The sequence below is a fragment of the Pyrus communis genome, chromosome 11, assembly GCF_963583255.1.
Source record: "Pyrus communis chromosome 11, drPyrComm1.1, whole genome shotgun sequence".
NCBI lineage: Eukaryota > Viridiplantae > Streptophyta > Magnoliopsida > Rosales > Rosaceae > Pyrus > Pyrus communis.
In genome coordinates, this window is record NC_084813.1 from 19,139,165 (window position 1) to 19,157,163 (window position 17,999).

At 40.9% G+C, this 17,999-nt stretch overlaps 2 protein-coding genes across 2 annotated transcripts; both read right to left on the minus strand.

The window, feature by feature from the left end:
* Nucleotides 1-609: 609 nt before the first annotated feature.
* On the minus strand, nt 610-1,713 carry LOC137708587 (nuclear transcription factor Y subunit B-3-like). Its single transcript, XM_068447700.1, has one exon. The coding sequence runs from the start codon at nt 1,633-1,635 to the stop codon at nt 988-990; it is 648 nt and encodes a 215-aa protein (XP_068303801.1). The 5' UTR covers nt 1,636-1,713; the 3' UTR covers nt 610-987.
* A 5,124-nt stretch (nt 1,714-6,837) lies between these two features.
* LOC137709138 (uncharacterized) lies at nt 6,838-7,485 on the minus strand. Its single transcript, XM_068448262.1, has one exon. It carries the CDS (start codon nt 7,483-7,485, stop codon nt 6,838-6,840), a length of 648 nt encoding a protein of 215 aa, XP_068304363.1.
* Nucleotides 7,486-17,999: the final 10,514 nt, after the last annotated feature.

Below are 17,999 nucleotides of genomic sequence, written 5' to 3' on the forward strand. Positions count from 1 at the left end.
ATTTTTCGTAAATAGGCAAGGTCATGCATCCAATATTGTTTGAGGTACATGCAAGTCACCCTAAACTTCATATATTCATGCTCCACATGGGTTTTGGTTGGTGGAGGCATCCATATGGAAGACAAGCAAGTGAAGGAGACACAATGTCTTTGTACAGCCACCAAATAATCCACCGTGGAAACAAGTATATAGGATGTTTCTGTATTTGGTAAACAAGAATGCCTATTTGGGTCATGGTTCAAAGTAGCCTTTCCTCCAAGAACACAAACACAACCCACTTTCATAGAAGCAAATCCCATGAATCATTGGGGATTTTTCAGTGTATTTTGAAATTTTTTTGGTATACTCCAAGCCATTATAAAAATTTTAGGAGAAAATTGTAGTAATAATCTTTTCAATTTCGCTTAATTAGAGTAATGGTCCATCAACTAAAAACATTTAATTATGGGTTCTTTAACTCGTCAAAATATGCAACTATAATCATTTTCGTCAACTCTTTTACAACTATCGTCAAAATAAGATACCATTACTTCAACTGAGTTAAAGATGAGAGATCATTACTCCAATTATGAATTTTAAAAACAGATTTGAATTTATAAGGACCAAATATCCAACAACTGATTTGTGATTGAGTCAAAACAATGAAATTAAACAAGTTCAGCTCACGATATGATACAATTACAGACACACCCACCTTAACCTTCATCTCTCCCTCAATTAGCTTTAGCTAAATACATTTGTGCCTTCCACTATACTTTTCCTTCGCCACAGTTACACTTACAAGCGTACATAGAGATGGAACTAGTTCATCGTCCTTAGTGACCCAGGCTTCCATGATGGCGATGAATTCCGTTCCATAGAGGTCTCTCTCCGCAAGCAGATAAAACACAAGAAAATTGACCATCTGAACTAAGATCAAGACTAAAAGTTTGTCATCATCATCCTTAATTAAATCCACAACGTAAAGCATCTACCTTGACCTGAGAATCACCTGACAACTGAAGCTCCACAACCACCACTTGAACCACCACTCTTCCCAACCCCTCCACCTCCCATTCCCATATGGTGCTGTTGATACCCACCACCAGAACCGTACATGTGTCCCTGATGATGATTATGTTGACCCATCATCACCATTCCACCATACCCTCCATTATACCCACCACCACTTATCCCAGAGCTGACACCGCCGCCTCCGCCACCACCAGACGCCGCGCCTCCACCTCCGCTGCTACTATCTTTCTCTCTGCCGCCACCTCCGCCGCCCATGGTGCTCTTCTCGCCCTCCATCTCCCGATACTTTTGCAAATAAATCTTGAGCGGCTCCACGTACTCCTCGAACCCCAACGTGGTCATCGCCCATAGCAAATCGTCGCCGTTGATCGTCTTCCTCTTCTCCCTCTGGCACTTGTCGGAGGCCTCACCAGTGACGAAACTGATGAACTCCGACACGCACTCCTGCAGCGTCTCCTTCGCGTCCTTGGATATCTTTGCGTTCGCCGGCAGCGCCTTCTTCATGATCCGGCTCACGTTCGCGATCGGCAGGAAGCGGTCCTGCTCACGCGCGGACAACTCCCCGCTCTGCCCGTGGCTGACGTCGTTGGGCCCTCCCGAGTCGTTATCCGAATCGGCCATTCCGGGAGTTTCGTGGGGTTGGGAATCTCGGATGGCTTCGTCGTAGGGGTGAGGCGGGACAGAGAGGGAGAAGTTGGGGTCCGTTGGATCTGGCGGGGTAATAACGAATCCGGAAGATAAACGTGGACTTTTCTGGACCGTTTGTTTCTCGATAAGTTGTGGGTTAGGTGGGGGGTTTTGGGTTGTTGGATTAGGGTGTGGGGCTTTGATCGAACGGATGTGGAATTGACACGCAAGCTGCTGTTTGTTTTTAGATTCTTCAGGCGGCTGCTGCAGCTTTAGCTCCAGGCTGTAGCCGAGTCGAAAAAGTTAAAAGTGATTGAAAAATCTATACCGTTGTTTTTCCCAAAAAAGAAAAAAGATCTATACCGTTGAATCTATCGGATCGCAGACGTGGTCTTTTCTTAGTCGTTAGTGAAAGCCGTGGCTAATGCTAACGTAGCAGGCAGTTTGTTGAGAGTACAGAAAACCCTAGGAGGAGATGTAAGGCCGGCGTGACAATATATGTCATAAATCATGTGTAGATGTTTGACAAAAATTTAAATATTTAAAAATCATGTGTAGATGTCAATTTTGCCAACAAAATATTTCCACAAGTTATCTTTATTTTGTATGACAATCACTTACTAAAGAACAGAGTAACGTTCGAAAAATTCTTAATTTTAATTGTTTCTCAACTATGTTATGATTGAATATGTGTTTGTTTTTTATCTGAATTTGATTTAAAAACTAATCGATTCGCACTTATAAGTTGTAATTAACATCAAAATGTTAGCATTTAGTATACGATCTAATGATATTCTAATTTACTTGTAAATGAGAAGTTTAAGGCTCGATTCTCGTCAAAGACGAATTTAAATCACATTATTGCTAGCCTATTGTAAGGCTTAGCCCACTTCTCATCCTGGAATTTTATTTTCAAAGAATAAACTTACCAAGTACAAAATTACAAGGCACAAAACATACAAAAATATATTTGTGATGGCGGTTCTTCCTTCTAATGACCGTGATATCTATGATTTTTTTCTCCCCAATGAAGCAACATGACTTGGTCTGTAGAACCTATAAAAAGAATAGTAATTATCTTGGCCCTTACTATTCCTCTTCTCAAGCGAGTGGACTTGTACAAAGACAATTATTGTTTGGAGTGAATAATAAAGATAATTAATTTCATTGCATTTGTCTTTGCCTTCCCAAAATAGCTGGAGATGCTCTAAGTCTCAGATAGCCAGCCCTTTTAGCATGGATGAGGCCTATTTATAACAAGCAATAATTTATAACAAAATACATGAAGAACAATTCAGATTGAAAAGAAAAGGTAAAACAATTTGAGAAATATATGTGGATAGGATAAAGTAGGTCTAAGGCTCCAAAGCTTCTAATCTGAGTTTAGCAGGAGATGGAGAAGGAATCACTTTGGACAAGGTGCTATATGGGCATCCGTGCCTCTTTTTTACTATGTGTTAGTTATTACTACAATCCAGTGGAATTCTTTTTTATTTGTAAGTGATCTTAAGTTTGATTTTTGCCAAAGACGAATTTGAACCACACTATTGCTAGCTCATTGTGAGGTTAAGTTCATCCCCCTCCCTCTTAGAGTAGATAATATCGTGTGTTAAAAAAAAAAAAAAAAACATTTATTACTAGAGCTCAATAAGACTTTTGCTGAGTTAGAACCATTTAATTTTGAGTATCTCCAATGGAGTCCTTACAACCGTATAGTCCCTAAATATAGAGACAAAAAACTTATAATGGGCCAGAATTAAAGTCCTCAAAGTATTTCAATATATAGGGACATGCCTGATACTTGAAAGAAATTCTCAAATAAAAAGACTAATATAGGAACTCAAAAAGTGGACTCCATATTAATTTTGAGTGAGAATGCTACTGCTCTTTATGTGTTTTTCCTTATTTTTTGAACCCATCCACATGGGACAGTTTCTCATTAATTTTCTCTTGTAGCTTTTTATTTTATTAACTCATGAAAAATTAATGGTAGAGATAGCTTTTTAATTATTATTAATGGTCACAATTGTAAGATCCCACATCGCCCAAGGGTGAGGATCCTGTAAGCCTTATATGTATATTCTCATCTCTACCTAGCATGAGGCCTTTTGGGAGTTCACTGGCTTTGGGCTCCATCGGAACTCCGAAGTTAAGCGAGTTCGCGCGAGAGCAATCCCATGATAGGTGACCCACTGAAAAGTTATTGTGTGAGTTCCCAGAAACAAAACTGTGAAGGCGTGGTCGGGGCCCAAAGTGGACAATATCGTGCTACGGCAGAGTCAAGTCGGGGATGTGATGGGGGGCCGGGCCGAGATGTGACAATTTGGTATCAGAGCCAATCCCTAACCAGAAATGTGCCGACGAGGACGTCGGGCCCGTAAGGAGGGTGGATTGTAAGATCCCACATCACTTAGGGGTGAGGATCCTGTAAGCCTTATATGTATATTCTCATCTCTACCTAGCATAAGGCATTTTGGGAGCTCACTAGCTTTGGGTTCCATCAAAACTCCAAAGTTAAGCGAGATCGCGCGAGAACAATTCCATGATGAGTGACCCACTGAGAAGTTCTCGTGTGAGTTCCCAGAAACAAAACCATGAAGGCGTGGTCAGGGCCTAAAGCGGACGATATCGTGCTACGGTGGAGTCGAGCCTGGGATGTAGTGGGGGCACGAGTTGGGATTTGACAATTAGCAAACTTACACACCCCGACCCGGAATGTCCGTTAGACTCCGAATCGAGCTGTGCTGGCCGACAACTGGAAGGTGACGAAACCATAAAATGTAGTGATGTGGAAAATTTGAATAAACTTAAACCTAAGAGTGCCTAAATATCAGAGTGACGAAGCCATAAAGTGTAGTGATGTGGAAAATTTGAATAAATTTAAACCTAAGAGTGCCTAAATATCAGAGTGCGTTGGTGAGGCCCGGGCTCCCACCACATCCCGGGCCGAGATGTGACAACAATACTCCAACAAATGAACAATAATTTTTTAATATGTCAGTCCTTACATTTAAGAATTATACTATAAGGATTTTTCATTACTGACAATATTCTTTTAAGGAATCGAATATTCTTTTAAAACCCCTAAATAAGTCCTCAAAGTTGGTGATGGGAGTTCATAAGTAAGACTCCCATTGGAGATGCTCTAAAAAGATGATATTTGCAATTGTAGAGATACAGAAGAAATATTGTTGAAGTGTGCTAACATATAGTTTATTTGAGCTTCAAAATTATATTGTAGTATTTTGTTTTCTAATAGAAATTCCCAGAAAACTTGTCCACTTTGACAAAGTCATGTAATTTACTGGTTCTTTTGTTGAATTTGTAACAGAAATTGTTCATAAGGGTTTCTTGGGAGACCTTAAAGCTGCACAAGAGGGAAGAAAAACGATGTAATTGGACTCGAGGACCCATCTCGAACTGGCTAGTTTGAAACGGGCTGGGTTAGATCCGATTCCAAAACTTGGAATCCCTATACCCACCTCGCCCCGCCCTGCCCCCTATTGCATTTCAAAACGGGTTTGGTCCAGTCCCTCCAAATTTGAGCTCATTCCAATTTGTGCCCACCTCTATTCTCTTAAAGGAAGGAGTATTGATCCAAGAATACTTGAAACACAATTAAAACTAGAGCTGTTTGTGAATTTCTTCCATGAATTTGTGAGAGCTGTCAATTTTCCCTTGAACTTTAATTTTAGCCAATTTTTTCCCTGCACTTTAATTTAGCCAATTTCCCCACCTGAACTTATATGATTGGCTTTTTTCCCTATAACTTTAATTTTAGTCGGTTATCCCCTGAACTTTAATTTATAATTCACCAATTCACCCCGGGCGTTGGATTTTGGAATTTTTCATCCCTCTTGGTCACATGCACAACACATGACAATTGTCTGAGGGCAAAAAGGTAATTTTATTCCTAATATGGACAACATATTTTTTTTTCTTTTCTTCTCTTCCGCTAGTTCACTCTGTATACTTTTTGTTTGAATTTTATCCCTAATGTAGATAACTATGAATCTTCTTCATGGTCTTACTTTTTCAGCAAAAGGTTGGGTTGTGATGCCATTTCATTAGCCTTCTTTGTGACTGGATTCACATGACCGTCTGAGATATTTCAATTCAAGACCTAAATTCAAATAAGAAAAGTAATTACTCATCTCAACAAACTCATTACTAGAAAGTGGCCAATTATGTATTTTTTTTTTGGGTAATCAACTAAAATTAAAGTTTGTATGAGAAATTGGGCAATTATAAAAGTTTAGAGGACAATCGGCTAAAATTAAAGTTTAGGGAGTTTGACAGCTCCTTATAAGTTCCCGGGGAGGGGGAAGGGAGGGGGCGGGGGTTGGTAATTGGTGAATACCTTCTAAAAGCAAGGTGCAAAGAGGTGTATACTTGGATATGTGAACTAAGAAGAGAAATAGATAGAAAGAAATATACATCTCGTGCACACAAGTATCTAATGAAGTTGATGTTCCATCATAAAACTAATTAGCAATATAAGAAGTAGCCCAACTACGTATTAATATATGCAAGAGCTCTCCTCCCATTACAGTACCTCTCGTGTAACAACTTCAGCTTGTGGCAACTAAGAAATTGACTTTGTCAAGTTTACTTGTGTTCACTATATTAATACAGTATACTTAGTCTGAAGATCTGATCCAGTTTGTAATACACTCTGAAGATCAGATTCAGTTTATAATTGATAATTCTTAATGCAGTAATTGCATAGATGCTACTAGTCAACTCAATGACTAGTTAACTTATATTGATTTAACAAAAGGTTTATTAATCTTCACCCTGAAATGTCCTCCAGAATCCACAAAAGGAATAAAAGGAGATCTAAAATCGTGACGAGTGATGCCATATATATAGACAGCAAAAAGAAGTTGAGAAGAAAAGGAAAAGCAAGTGGAATTCCAACAAAATAATTTTTTTTTTGACCTTCAACTAAACTTTTAGTCTTTAATTAGTGTGCAGTAGGAGAAAAGAAAAGGGCCATAGTACAAGTGCTTTGGTGGGAATCCAAAGCTTGTCAAAAAGCAGAAGCAGCTTACCGTGCACAACATCATAACACAAAGTAGCCAATTGCACATAAGCGAAATGTAAAGTTGTAAACTTTATCTTCAACCAAATCCATGGAGGATCAAAAACATAAAAATGGTCATAAAATTGAATAAAAGAAGAAGAAGGTAACTCTCAAGCTTCAATCTCAAACCTTGAACACTTGATGGATCCCATGGATAAGTCGATTTCGAACAAATTTTCTTCCTCATTCATCTCATTCATCTCAGCCAAAAGCTCCAATATAGTATGCTGCTTAAAAATGGACAAACCTGGCATTTTCTGCTGCAGGTTAACCACTGAGTCATGCTCCTTGTGACCGACATAGTATCCACCCGGGAGGGCTATTTCGATGAGGCTATCCTCGTCGGAAATGGAGCCGTCTGAGAAATCTGGGCTCCGAGCCACACTGTCTCCAAACGACCAGTCAACTAATTCAGAATCATCACTGGTTGATAAGTGATCAAGGCATTCACTTTCTGATATCAAATCCGGTGAGCTCAGTTGTGCTTCTTCAGCATCCTTCTCTTGTGGGGTAGCACTTTGATGTTTTGCATCTTCCAAGCAAGGAATGAACAGTTTTTCTTCAACTAACTTATTCTCAACCAGATGAAGAGGGTTTTGCTTAGAAAATGGGAAAAAAAAGGTCGAGAAAACCAGTACCATAGATGCTAGGAAGATGGAGAGGAATCCAAATCCCATGAATCCAATCAATACAAGGAATGGAGCAAGAACAAGCAACAAAGGTGGTGGGAATCTGAAGAACCACAAAGGAGTAGCCATTTGATCTTCAAGTAGTATTTTCAACTCCACAAATTACTCAAGCCTGAGTAAGTAATTATTGGAAGGAATAATTAGGGTAAGTGGAGAGAAAACTTTCCTTTTCGTTGGATTTGAATATTGTACAGTAAATATAAGTTTGGTAGAGATATTTAGAGAAGAATACTAAAGGGTAAATTCTGGAAACAAAATTATATATTGCAGAAAGGTGGTAGTCTGCTGTTTTCAACTCCAGAATAAGCAAGAAAATAGTAGGTAAAAATCAAAATGAAAGAGCCACAGGAGTAGCCCAATGGTAAAAGTGGGTAGAGCCCTAGGTTAAATTAATAGGCTAGAGATCTAGAGTTCGAAATCCTCTTTCGTAATTAAAAAAAAATGATCAAAACAGGAAAAAAATGAAAGGCTCAAAATTTTGAGGTTTCCTCAAATATTTTTAACAAAAACCTAAAAAGGAAAGTTCTGAATGGGGGATTTGAAGAAGAAACTGCAGATAAATAGTTGTCTGAGAAAGCATGAACAGGAAGGAGGAAGTATATATGTAACTAATTAAGCTGTAAGCTGTGCTTTGAGATTTGAGGAAAGAGGAAGCCGCAGCTAAATTAATTTAACTAGTTTGCAATGAGGAAGCAAGTAGGTAAGGAGAAGAACAAATACATTAGGCATTTTATTATTAAATAAAATGGAGGAGTTGTACTAAAGGGTTCTCTCATCACAGACTCAATACACCGTTCCCAACAGTCCCCAATTAAACCTAAAAAACTGGGTTTCTGTGTTTTCTAACACCTACCACACCAATCAAGTGCGTTTATCTCTGCAACTGATTCTCTTGAAAAACCCAAAACCTACATAGTTTTTTCCCTGTATTGGTTTACACAGTCTGAGAGCTTGGAAATGAGAGGAAACCATGTGCTCCCATCTGAGCTCACCACATGGCACTTTCCATCTAACAAACAAGAAAGATAAATCATAAGAAGAAAAAAAAAAAAAAACTGTGAACCAAAGATTATTTAGTAATTTAGCTTATGTTATTGTTAAGCTTTCTTCAACATTTCTACTCATCAACCCCAAGATTAATGAATAATAGAAGTACTCTACCTGACTTTCAGTAAAGATAATGCTCATTTTCTCCTCTAAAGATAAATTTGTTTTTCTTGATAACGCTCACTCAAAAGACCCACTTGTCTGCAGATTGCTTTCACACTTTCTGACACTTCAATACCTTTGAAAGCTATGGCTGGTCTCCTTGGAGATCCATCATCAACAAATACTATTTCTTAGGAAGCAATTTACAGGAAGAGTAGCTAGCTCCCACTCAAATTATGACCCCTCAGTCAAATTTCAGCCTTGTAAAGTGGCAATAACATGCAAACCTAAAAGAGTAGCTGACATCCATGCAATCTCTAAAGCTTCATGCATGCGCAGGCAGTTATTTCTGAACCAACTCAATTGAATTCCTTCGAATTAAGAAATGGAGGGACAAAAGCAACAAGACATGGTCACATAGTCATCATTAAAGAAAATTAAAATGAAAAAAAAAAAGAAAAGGTGGTGTGTAGATAATTCCTAGCTTGATGGTAAATGGATAGAAAACATTTAAATAGAAATCTCCTGCAATGATATAAAACGTATATTTAAGCGGGTCAGTGCTAATATTGGGGGTTTTAATTAATTTTATTAAATTAAATAAACTAATTAAAGTTAGAGAAAAGTATTACTGACTTTAGTGGAGGTGTCCAAAACGCATGGCTTTGTTCCTTGGCTTTTAAAACCAATCGACATGTCTCACTGAAAGGGTATGTAAAAGTAAATTTAACACATAAGATTCTAAAAGACGCTAAGCATCAGTCGGACAGGGGGTTGAAGCCTAGCGTCTAGACTGCTACGCAAGGCCTAAGCAAACTAAGCGGATTTAAGTAAATTTATTATATATTGATTAAATATGTGTCTATTTATACTTAAAAACACACACATAATTATATTAGGATACATGAATTGCAAACTAAAATGACATATAAATTATAAAGTATTAGAACATATTGAAAATATGGAGAATAAGCATATAATGAGTGTTCATCCAAGTATTCAGCAAGTCTCTTACATTTTATTGAAAAATTAAAATGCAAAATGAAAGTTATCAATTTTATGTCTAAGTCATAGTCGCAACCTAGGCAGGCGCCTAGGTGGGCTAGGCGAACGCCTAAGCGGGTCTAGATGCACTTTCTTAATTTTCAAACGCCTAGGGACTAATTGGGCCTAGCGCTTAGGCGGAGTTTTTTAGAATAGTGGTTGTACTTAACTCATTGCATTAGACATGACATCTCCTTCGTTGTTGACCTATTAGTAAAGATGCAGAACCGCACCTACACATAACCACTGAATTGGTATTAAAGACGTTTTTCTACTACCCTGAAGGTACTGTGGATTTGGGCTAATCCCAACACATCCTGAGTTGATCCAGCTCCCCTGATCCTCGGAATGATGTTTGCCTTGTTTGTTATGCTAACGCTGGTTACTTATCAAACTCGCACAAGGCACATCCCAAAATGGTTATGTCTTTACCATTAGGGATACCACAATATCTTGGAGGTCCACGATATGACCTTAGTTGCGAAATCTTTGAACCGCTATAAGAGTCAAGTGAGTATACTTCTGGATACTCCTCCTGAGTTTGACAAAACTTCCAAATGAGAACTACAAGCATTGCATATGAATAGTTGGGCATACAATTCCTCGGACAAGCTTCTAGAAGGTTGACTTCGGCAGTGACGTCATCTAGAGGTCAGCAAGGATGTCTCAGATCGGCATGCATGACTTCAATCTCCTGATGCTTTGCTGATGTGATGTAGACATAATATGTATTGGCGTTGACTTTGTATATGAGGTAGACCCAATATGTGAGGTCGGCAAGGGTTTAGGGGTGGCCTAGGCGCTAGCCTAGATGGGTCTAGACGCACTTCCTTAATTTTTAAACACTTAGGAAATTTTTAGAACAATGATAACACACAACATTTCCTTGCAAGAACGTTGTGAAAAAGAGGAGATATTTTTTAATGTGATGGTAATACGACCCGGTACACTAAGTGTCATAATACAAGTGGTTGGATACTTACACTCACTTTTACTATAACACTTAGTGTAGCATACCGTATTCCTAGCACACTAAATTTTTTTTGTAAAATAGGGTGCATACCATGCAGTATAGCACACTTCTTTCTTTATTTTACCCATAAACTAAGGCATGTTCTTCTCTCTAGTTCGATTTTATTATTTGTATTGTTGTTGAGGTGGTACATGGACGCCGTTCTTAATGTGCCTATCTTGTTGTGCCTCCAGCCCAAGTTCAGTCGTACCTTAAGTGGCATGAAAATTCTTGGTAATTAACAAATGGTAATATGAATCAGGGGTTTTTTTTTAACTTTAATCCTTGAAGAAGATTGAAATTTAATAAAAACTTGGTGTTAGATTACATATTGATTATAGTCCATTGATGTGTTCTTAATTTAGATTAATTAATGTGTATTTTATTCAACGTCTCCCATTAAATATTTAAATTTATTAATATACACATTTAATTTATTTTTCAACCACAAAAAGTTTTTTTAATCTATTAATTTTATTTAACATTCTTCAAACTTGAAAAACTCAATTAATGTACCTAAATGTTAGTACCGAAATGTATGTCCCGAAATTTTAGTGCCGGTATGTAATATATTCAATTAACGTACCTAAATGTTAGTACCAAAAGAATACTTAAAAACAACAAAAAGAAAAATTGCTCTCTAGGGTTTTGCTAGGGTTAAGTATTGCGGCGTCGACTGTCATTTTTCTAGTGATTTAAGTGTTAGTTAGGTCGATTGGCAGTGAAAGAGGCCTTTTGTGCACACCAAAGGTGGATGTTCTCTCGAGCAGTAAGGTTTTTTAGGGGCTTTGTTTGTGGTTTCTGGCGAAGCAGTTTGCAAGTAGTGACTGGGGTGATAGAGGATATGGTGATGAAGTTTGTAGATAAGTTGGCCCTCACTACTGAGGAATAGAGGGTGGTGGTGATATATGATCATGAGAGTACTCTTCTCAAGACCAACAAGGTCTTCATAGTAGGGCAGATGCTTACACGAAAGGCCTTTAACAAAGAACAGTTCAAACTGTAGACATCGAAATTTCGGTGAAATGAATGTTGACCAATAATTAAAATTTCAACGCTCACGTGTCACATAAATTTTACATGTAGCGTGTGACTCAACGAAAAATCGAAATAAATTGGAAAAGTCATCAAATAGGACACGTGTCAATACCTGGCAGAAATGATTTATTTCATTTGATTATTTAAATCCAAAAATCAAGTTTTGGAATTCTATAAATAGGAAGCCAAGGCATTCATTTTGGAGGAAAAAAAAAAAGAAAAAAAGAAGGGAATTTACATCACACCAAAACCTTGAAGCCTTGAAACTCTAAAGCTCTCAAGCAAATCCCGAAGGATCAAGAAAACACTCTTCGTTCTTCGTCAAATCCTCCTTCAAGGTCAAGCCCCAACGGCCCTTGAAGAACTTCCACCGACTCAAGATCAAGCCCCGATGGCCCCTTGAAGAAAGTGTTCATCATCCGTTCATCCTAAGATCAAGCCCCAACGGCCCTTTGGATCAACAACCTCAACAAACTCATACACCCATTCTTCAAGATCAAGCCCAACGCCCCTTGAAGATCCATTCATCAACTGTTCATCCTTAGATCAAGCCCCGACGGCCCTTTGGATCAACAGCTCATCCACAAACCTACACCCTACGAAGATAGAATCAGAGGATCAAATTACAAAGAGATTGTAACCCCAAAATCATTAAACGCAAAAATATATTTTGTACGCGTATTCTTGTTTCTTGTTTCAGGAAGTTTTCGTGTTTACAAATTTGGCACGCCCAGTGGGACATCTCTACCTCTCATCTCTATCCTCAAATCATCGAAAAACGCAAATGGCATCAAGAAAGGATCAAGCTGTTCCTGCGATCAAAGCAAAGAACAAGAACATAATCGCCGCAAGTGGTGATATTTCGGGCATCATAACCCGAAGTAAGGCAAGAGATCTTTTTGCCGCAGCTTCCGCCCCTGCATTAACTCTGTCAAAGGAACAAGAGCACCTGAGGTACGAGCCTGTGATCACCCTAGCCTCGCTAAAGGCATCAAGGGGGGAAAGCCCGAGGAAATACTCAGAGTCCCTACTCTCCGACGCTGATTCGAGCGGCAGTACAACCATGCAAGTCATGACCACTGGAGCAACTTCAATCGAGGAGCAGCTAGCTCAGATGAATGAAGCAATCGCAAAGCTCACACGGACTGTGGAAGAGAAGGACTTGCAGATTGCCGCACTTGTCAACCAACTAGATGCGCTGCCCGACGTGAAAGTCGACCCAAATGTTGGCCTAGTAAAGAAAGAAGTCGACGAAGAAGAGGAGCCACCAGCGGAGAAAGTTGAAGAGAAGCCGAAGCTAGACCAAGCAACGGCATTCATGGGATCTCTCTCTATCCAGCAGCTACAGGAGATGATCGCAAGCACTATCAAGACACAGTACGAAGGAAGCTCGCATGACTCCGTACTGTACTCAAAGCCTTACTCCAAGAAGATTGATGCTTTGAAGATGCCAAGGGGTTATCAGCCCCCAAAATTCATGCAGTTCGATGGAAAAGGCAAACTGAAGCAACATGTCGCCCATTTCATTGAAACTTGCAACAATGCTGGGACAGAGGGAGACTACCTCGTCAAACAGTTCGTGCGTTCGCTGAAAAGTAACGCTTTTGACTGGTACACTGACCTCGAACCTGAGTCTATCAACAGTTGGGACCAGCTAGAAAGGGAATTCCTCAACCGTTTCTACAACACTCGTCGTACTGTAAGCATGCTAGAGCTGACCAGTACGAAACAGTGGAGAGATGAACCTGTCGTCGACTACATAAATAGATGGCGCTCCTTAAGTCTGGATTGCAAAGATCGGCTTTCTGAAACCTCTGCCATTGAGATGTGCGTTCAAGGCATGCACTGGGGGTTACATTACATCCTCCAAGGCATAAAACCAAGAACATTCGAAGAGCTAGCAACTCGTTCCCACGACATGGAGCTGAGTATCGCTAATCACGGGAAAAAAGAGCCGATTACTAACTTCAATAAGGATAAAGTATTCGCCCCAAATGTAGACAAGACCGGGAAGAAGCCCGCTAAGGAAGCTTTCACCGTCAACACTACCCCCATCAAGACCTCCTCAGCGCCCATCAAGATCTCATCCAAGAAGAAAGCGAAAGAGATAAAGACAAGTGAGCCTTCTCGCACCCAAGACAGATACAAGAGCACCTTGAGAGAGTTGGAACAGAAAACGTACCCTTTTCCTGACTCTGACATGGCTGCCATGTTAGATGACTTGCTGGAAAAAAAGGTGATTGAGCTACCCGAATGCAAGCGTCCTGAAGAAATGAATCGCACAAACGATCCTAGGTACTGCAAGTACCATCGTATTGTGAGCCATCCTGTTGGCAAGTGCTTCGTTCTTAAAGAACTCATCATGAAGCTAGCACAACAAGGGCAAATTGAGCTCGACCTTGAGGACACGGCCGCAACGCATGCCACTACAATTGCGTTTGGATCGTTTGATCCCGTGCCTCTCCAAACGACACCTGACCATTCCCGTGAATGCTCAAGTTGCACGGCACCTCCTACACAACCATCACTGGAGAGAAGCGACCAAGATGCACATGCTGATGATGAAGAAGGATGGATGTTGGTAACCTACAAAAAGACAAGGAAACCAAGACCACGAGTCGTACAGCCAAAGGTGGAACAAAGAAGAAATCACCACAGCCGCAACAATGCGAAGCCTAAAAGAAACATAAAGCATGATAAGACAACATATGCTGGGGAACCTACGGAGCAGGAGCCACGCATTCCCGTTTCCTTGCATGAATACTTCCCGAATGACTTTTTCCAACAGTGCACTACTGTGGCCTGTCACATGGTTGAAGTAGAAATAGAAAAGCCCTTAAAAGGCAAAGCTATCGCCACTGAGGTAGAAAAGACCCTTACACCTGGAGAAGGTCTGCCAACACACTTTAGCATCGAGGAAGCGTTACCATTGCCAAAAAATATGCGAAGAGCACTAGCAGCAGTCTTGGCAGGTCCCGACGACCACGAAGTGCAAGAAAGTAACGACGAATGCTCGAAGCTTCAGCCACATGAATGTGCCACATGTTGTGCCACCCATGACGTAATTAACTTCGCTGACGAAGACCTACTGTTGGGATCAAAGCCTCACAACCGTCCTCTCTTCGTCTCCGGGTACATAAGGGAATACAAAGTCAACCGCATGCTTGTGGATGGTGGGTCGGCCATAAACATCATGCCAAAATCAACAATGACCATAATCAGCATCAAGGTGAATGAACTATCCCTGAGCCGTCTGCTGATCCAGGGTTTTAACCAAGGAGGACAAAGGGCGATAGGCATGATCCGAGTAGAGATGACCATGGGTAAGCTCAAATCAAGCACGATATTCCACGTGATTGATGCAAGAACTTCCTACAGCTTGCTCTTAGGAAGACCTTGGATCTACGCAAATGGGGTAGTGCCGTCCACCCTTCACCAATGCCTAAAATTTTACCGAGAAGGAGTGAAGGTGATCCAAGGTGATACCAAGCCATTCACCGAAGCCGAATCACACTTTGCAGACGCCAAGTTCTACATGGATGAAGACATGGTACCCGAAGCCCTTCCGGAAGATATCAGATCCACGGGCAAAGCAGCACCTAAAAAGCAGGAGTGGCAAGTCATGCCTAAAAAGCAAAAAGAGCAAACTGTGCCATCTTCAAGCAAAGACGATGACGAGTTTGCTAAACCTGTAACAACCAAAGGGAGTAAGATACCGTCAGAAGGACCGAACGCACCCATATTTCAGTATATCCCGATGTCAAGAAGAAAGAATGGTCAATCTCCATTCGAAACTGGAACAAGAAAACGCCGACACACAGTGGCACACGGATAATGTGAAGTTGCTCAAGACAAATGCAGTTTTGCCTTTGACACAGCTAGGGGGTGCTAAGGTCGCAAGACTACCACAAAGGCTTCATAAAAGCTCTACCAAAGAAGGTGGAATCAAGCTTTCTTCCAACCAAGAGGACCGAGGAAGGTTTCGACCCTAACGCCTACAAACTCATGTCAAAGGCCGGGTACGACTTCGCTTCTTCTGCGGTGGCTGGAAAGAAGGTTTCAAACACTGTCAATGACGAAGAACGTAACCTCACCAAAACTCAAAAGAAGTTGAAGGAGCATGGTTACGGAGTTGACAACAACAAAGCCGGACTTGGTTTCACACCAAATGCACCTGTGATGATTTCAAACAAAGCGAAAAACACTAGCACTCAATACGTCAGCATGAGCATTGAACAAGACCAAGAAGAGCCTAAACCCTCCCCTCGGACGTCCGTCTTCGATAGGATGAGCCATTCAAGCTCCAGAACTTCAGTGCTTAATCGCATTGGTGGTCAAGACCGAACCTCTGTCTTCAAGAGGCTTAACGCGCCGACATCCCAAAGCTCTGTTTTTGAAAGGTTGTTAAAGCTTAAGAAACAAAGCAACACAGTTATCTCTCCTCTGCGACGATCAGCTTCAGAAAGATTTGAAGATAATGAGAAGCCTTTTAGAAAGAGGAAGACAACACCAAAGGAAGAAAAGCTCGATGGGTTAGGAGAAAAAGACGATGTTCGAAGCTTGATTCCTTCAAGGATGAAGCGCCAAGCAATTCTAGAGGTCGACACAAAAGGACCACTGAAGGTAAGGAGGCGCATCATCGTCCACACTGGCAAATCTTCATGCCAACAAACCCAAGAGAACGGCACTGAAGATGAAATCCCTAAGAAAGAAGTCACTTCTGGCTCTTTCGACTCAAAGTTTTCACCTCGACTATTGGGGGCATGCTCCAAGTCAAGTGAAATCGAAGGATGGACTCATGTCACTCCGAAGAAACTGCACGAGAAACACATGACTTCTCCACAAGTGCACCAATCAGAAATGAGGGAAAACAGCTCTTGTCAACCTCCAGAACAATGTGAAAGTGTTGGAGATAATGAAATTTCGACACAAAGATCGTCCATCCCCATCACAATGTGCGACCTCTTCCCAGAAGACTTCTTCAATTACTCGGTCAAGGCTTCTGCCTATGAAGATTGCGAGGAACGCCTCTCCCAGAACACCAGACAATCCTTATGCCGACAAGCTCGAGAAGACAGCACTGAAGAGGAGATCCAAGATGTTTTCCACATCACGGTTCAAAAAGGTAAAGAAGACGAAATCCCCGAGGAAGATGTCACTGCTGCACCACCATAGCTCGAAGATGGGGGGCAAGCCACGGTCGATGATCTCAAGGAACTCAACTTAGGTACAAGCAAGGAACCAAAGCCTATCTTTGTAAGTGCATTATTAAGTACAGATGAGATAAAGGAGTATTATCAGCTGTTGTTAGAGTACAAAGACGTCTTTTCCTGGACCTACAAAGAAATGCCCGGCCTAGACCCTATCATCGCTGTTCATCATCTTGCGGTCAGGCTTGGAACACGACCGATAAAGCAAACTCAAAGACGCTATCGATATGAGCTTATCCCACAAATCGAGGTCAAGATCGACAAGCTAATCGAAGCAGGCTTTATTCGAGAAGTGCAATACCCCAAGTGGATCTCCAACATCGTCATTGTCCTTAAGAAATCAGGACAAATACGTGTTTGCGTAGACTTCCGGGACCTCAACGATGCTTGCCCAAAGGATGACTTCCCCTTGCCAATCATTGAAATCATGGTGGATGCAACCACTGGCCATGAGGCATTATCATTCATGGATGGCTCTTCTGGGTACAATCAAATTCGCATGGCCCTCGAAGACGAGGAACTAACAGCCTTTCGTACTCCAAAAGGTATCTACTGCTACAAGGTGATGCCCTTTGGTCTAAAGAACGTTGGAGCTACGTATCAACGCGTAATGCAGAAAATCTTCAATGACATGCTACACAAAAACGTAGAATGTTACGTAGATGATGTGGTGGTTAAGACGAAGAAAAGATCAGACCACTTGAAGGATCTGTGAATAGTGTTTGAAAGGCTGCGAAAATACAACCTCAAGATGAACCCGTTAAAGTGTGCGTTTGGCGTCACCTCTGGAAAATTCCTCGGCTTCATCGTCAAGCACCGTGGTATTGAAGTAGACCAATCAAAGATCAAGGCCATTCAAAGCATGCCCGAGTCAAGAAACCTGCACGAGCTGAAAAGTCTACAAGGACGGCTAGCCTTCATCAGACGCTTCATCTCCAACCTCGCAGGGCGTTGTCAACCGTTTAGTCGCCTTATGAAGAAAGATGTTCCATTCGTATGGGACAAAGCATGCCATAATGCTTTTGAAAGCATAAAGAAATATTTGTCAAGTCCACCTGTCCTGGGGGCACCTGTGCCCGGGAAACCACTCATATTGTATATTGCTGCTCAGGAAAGTTCAATCGGAGCAC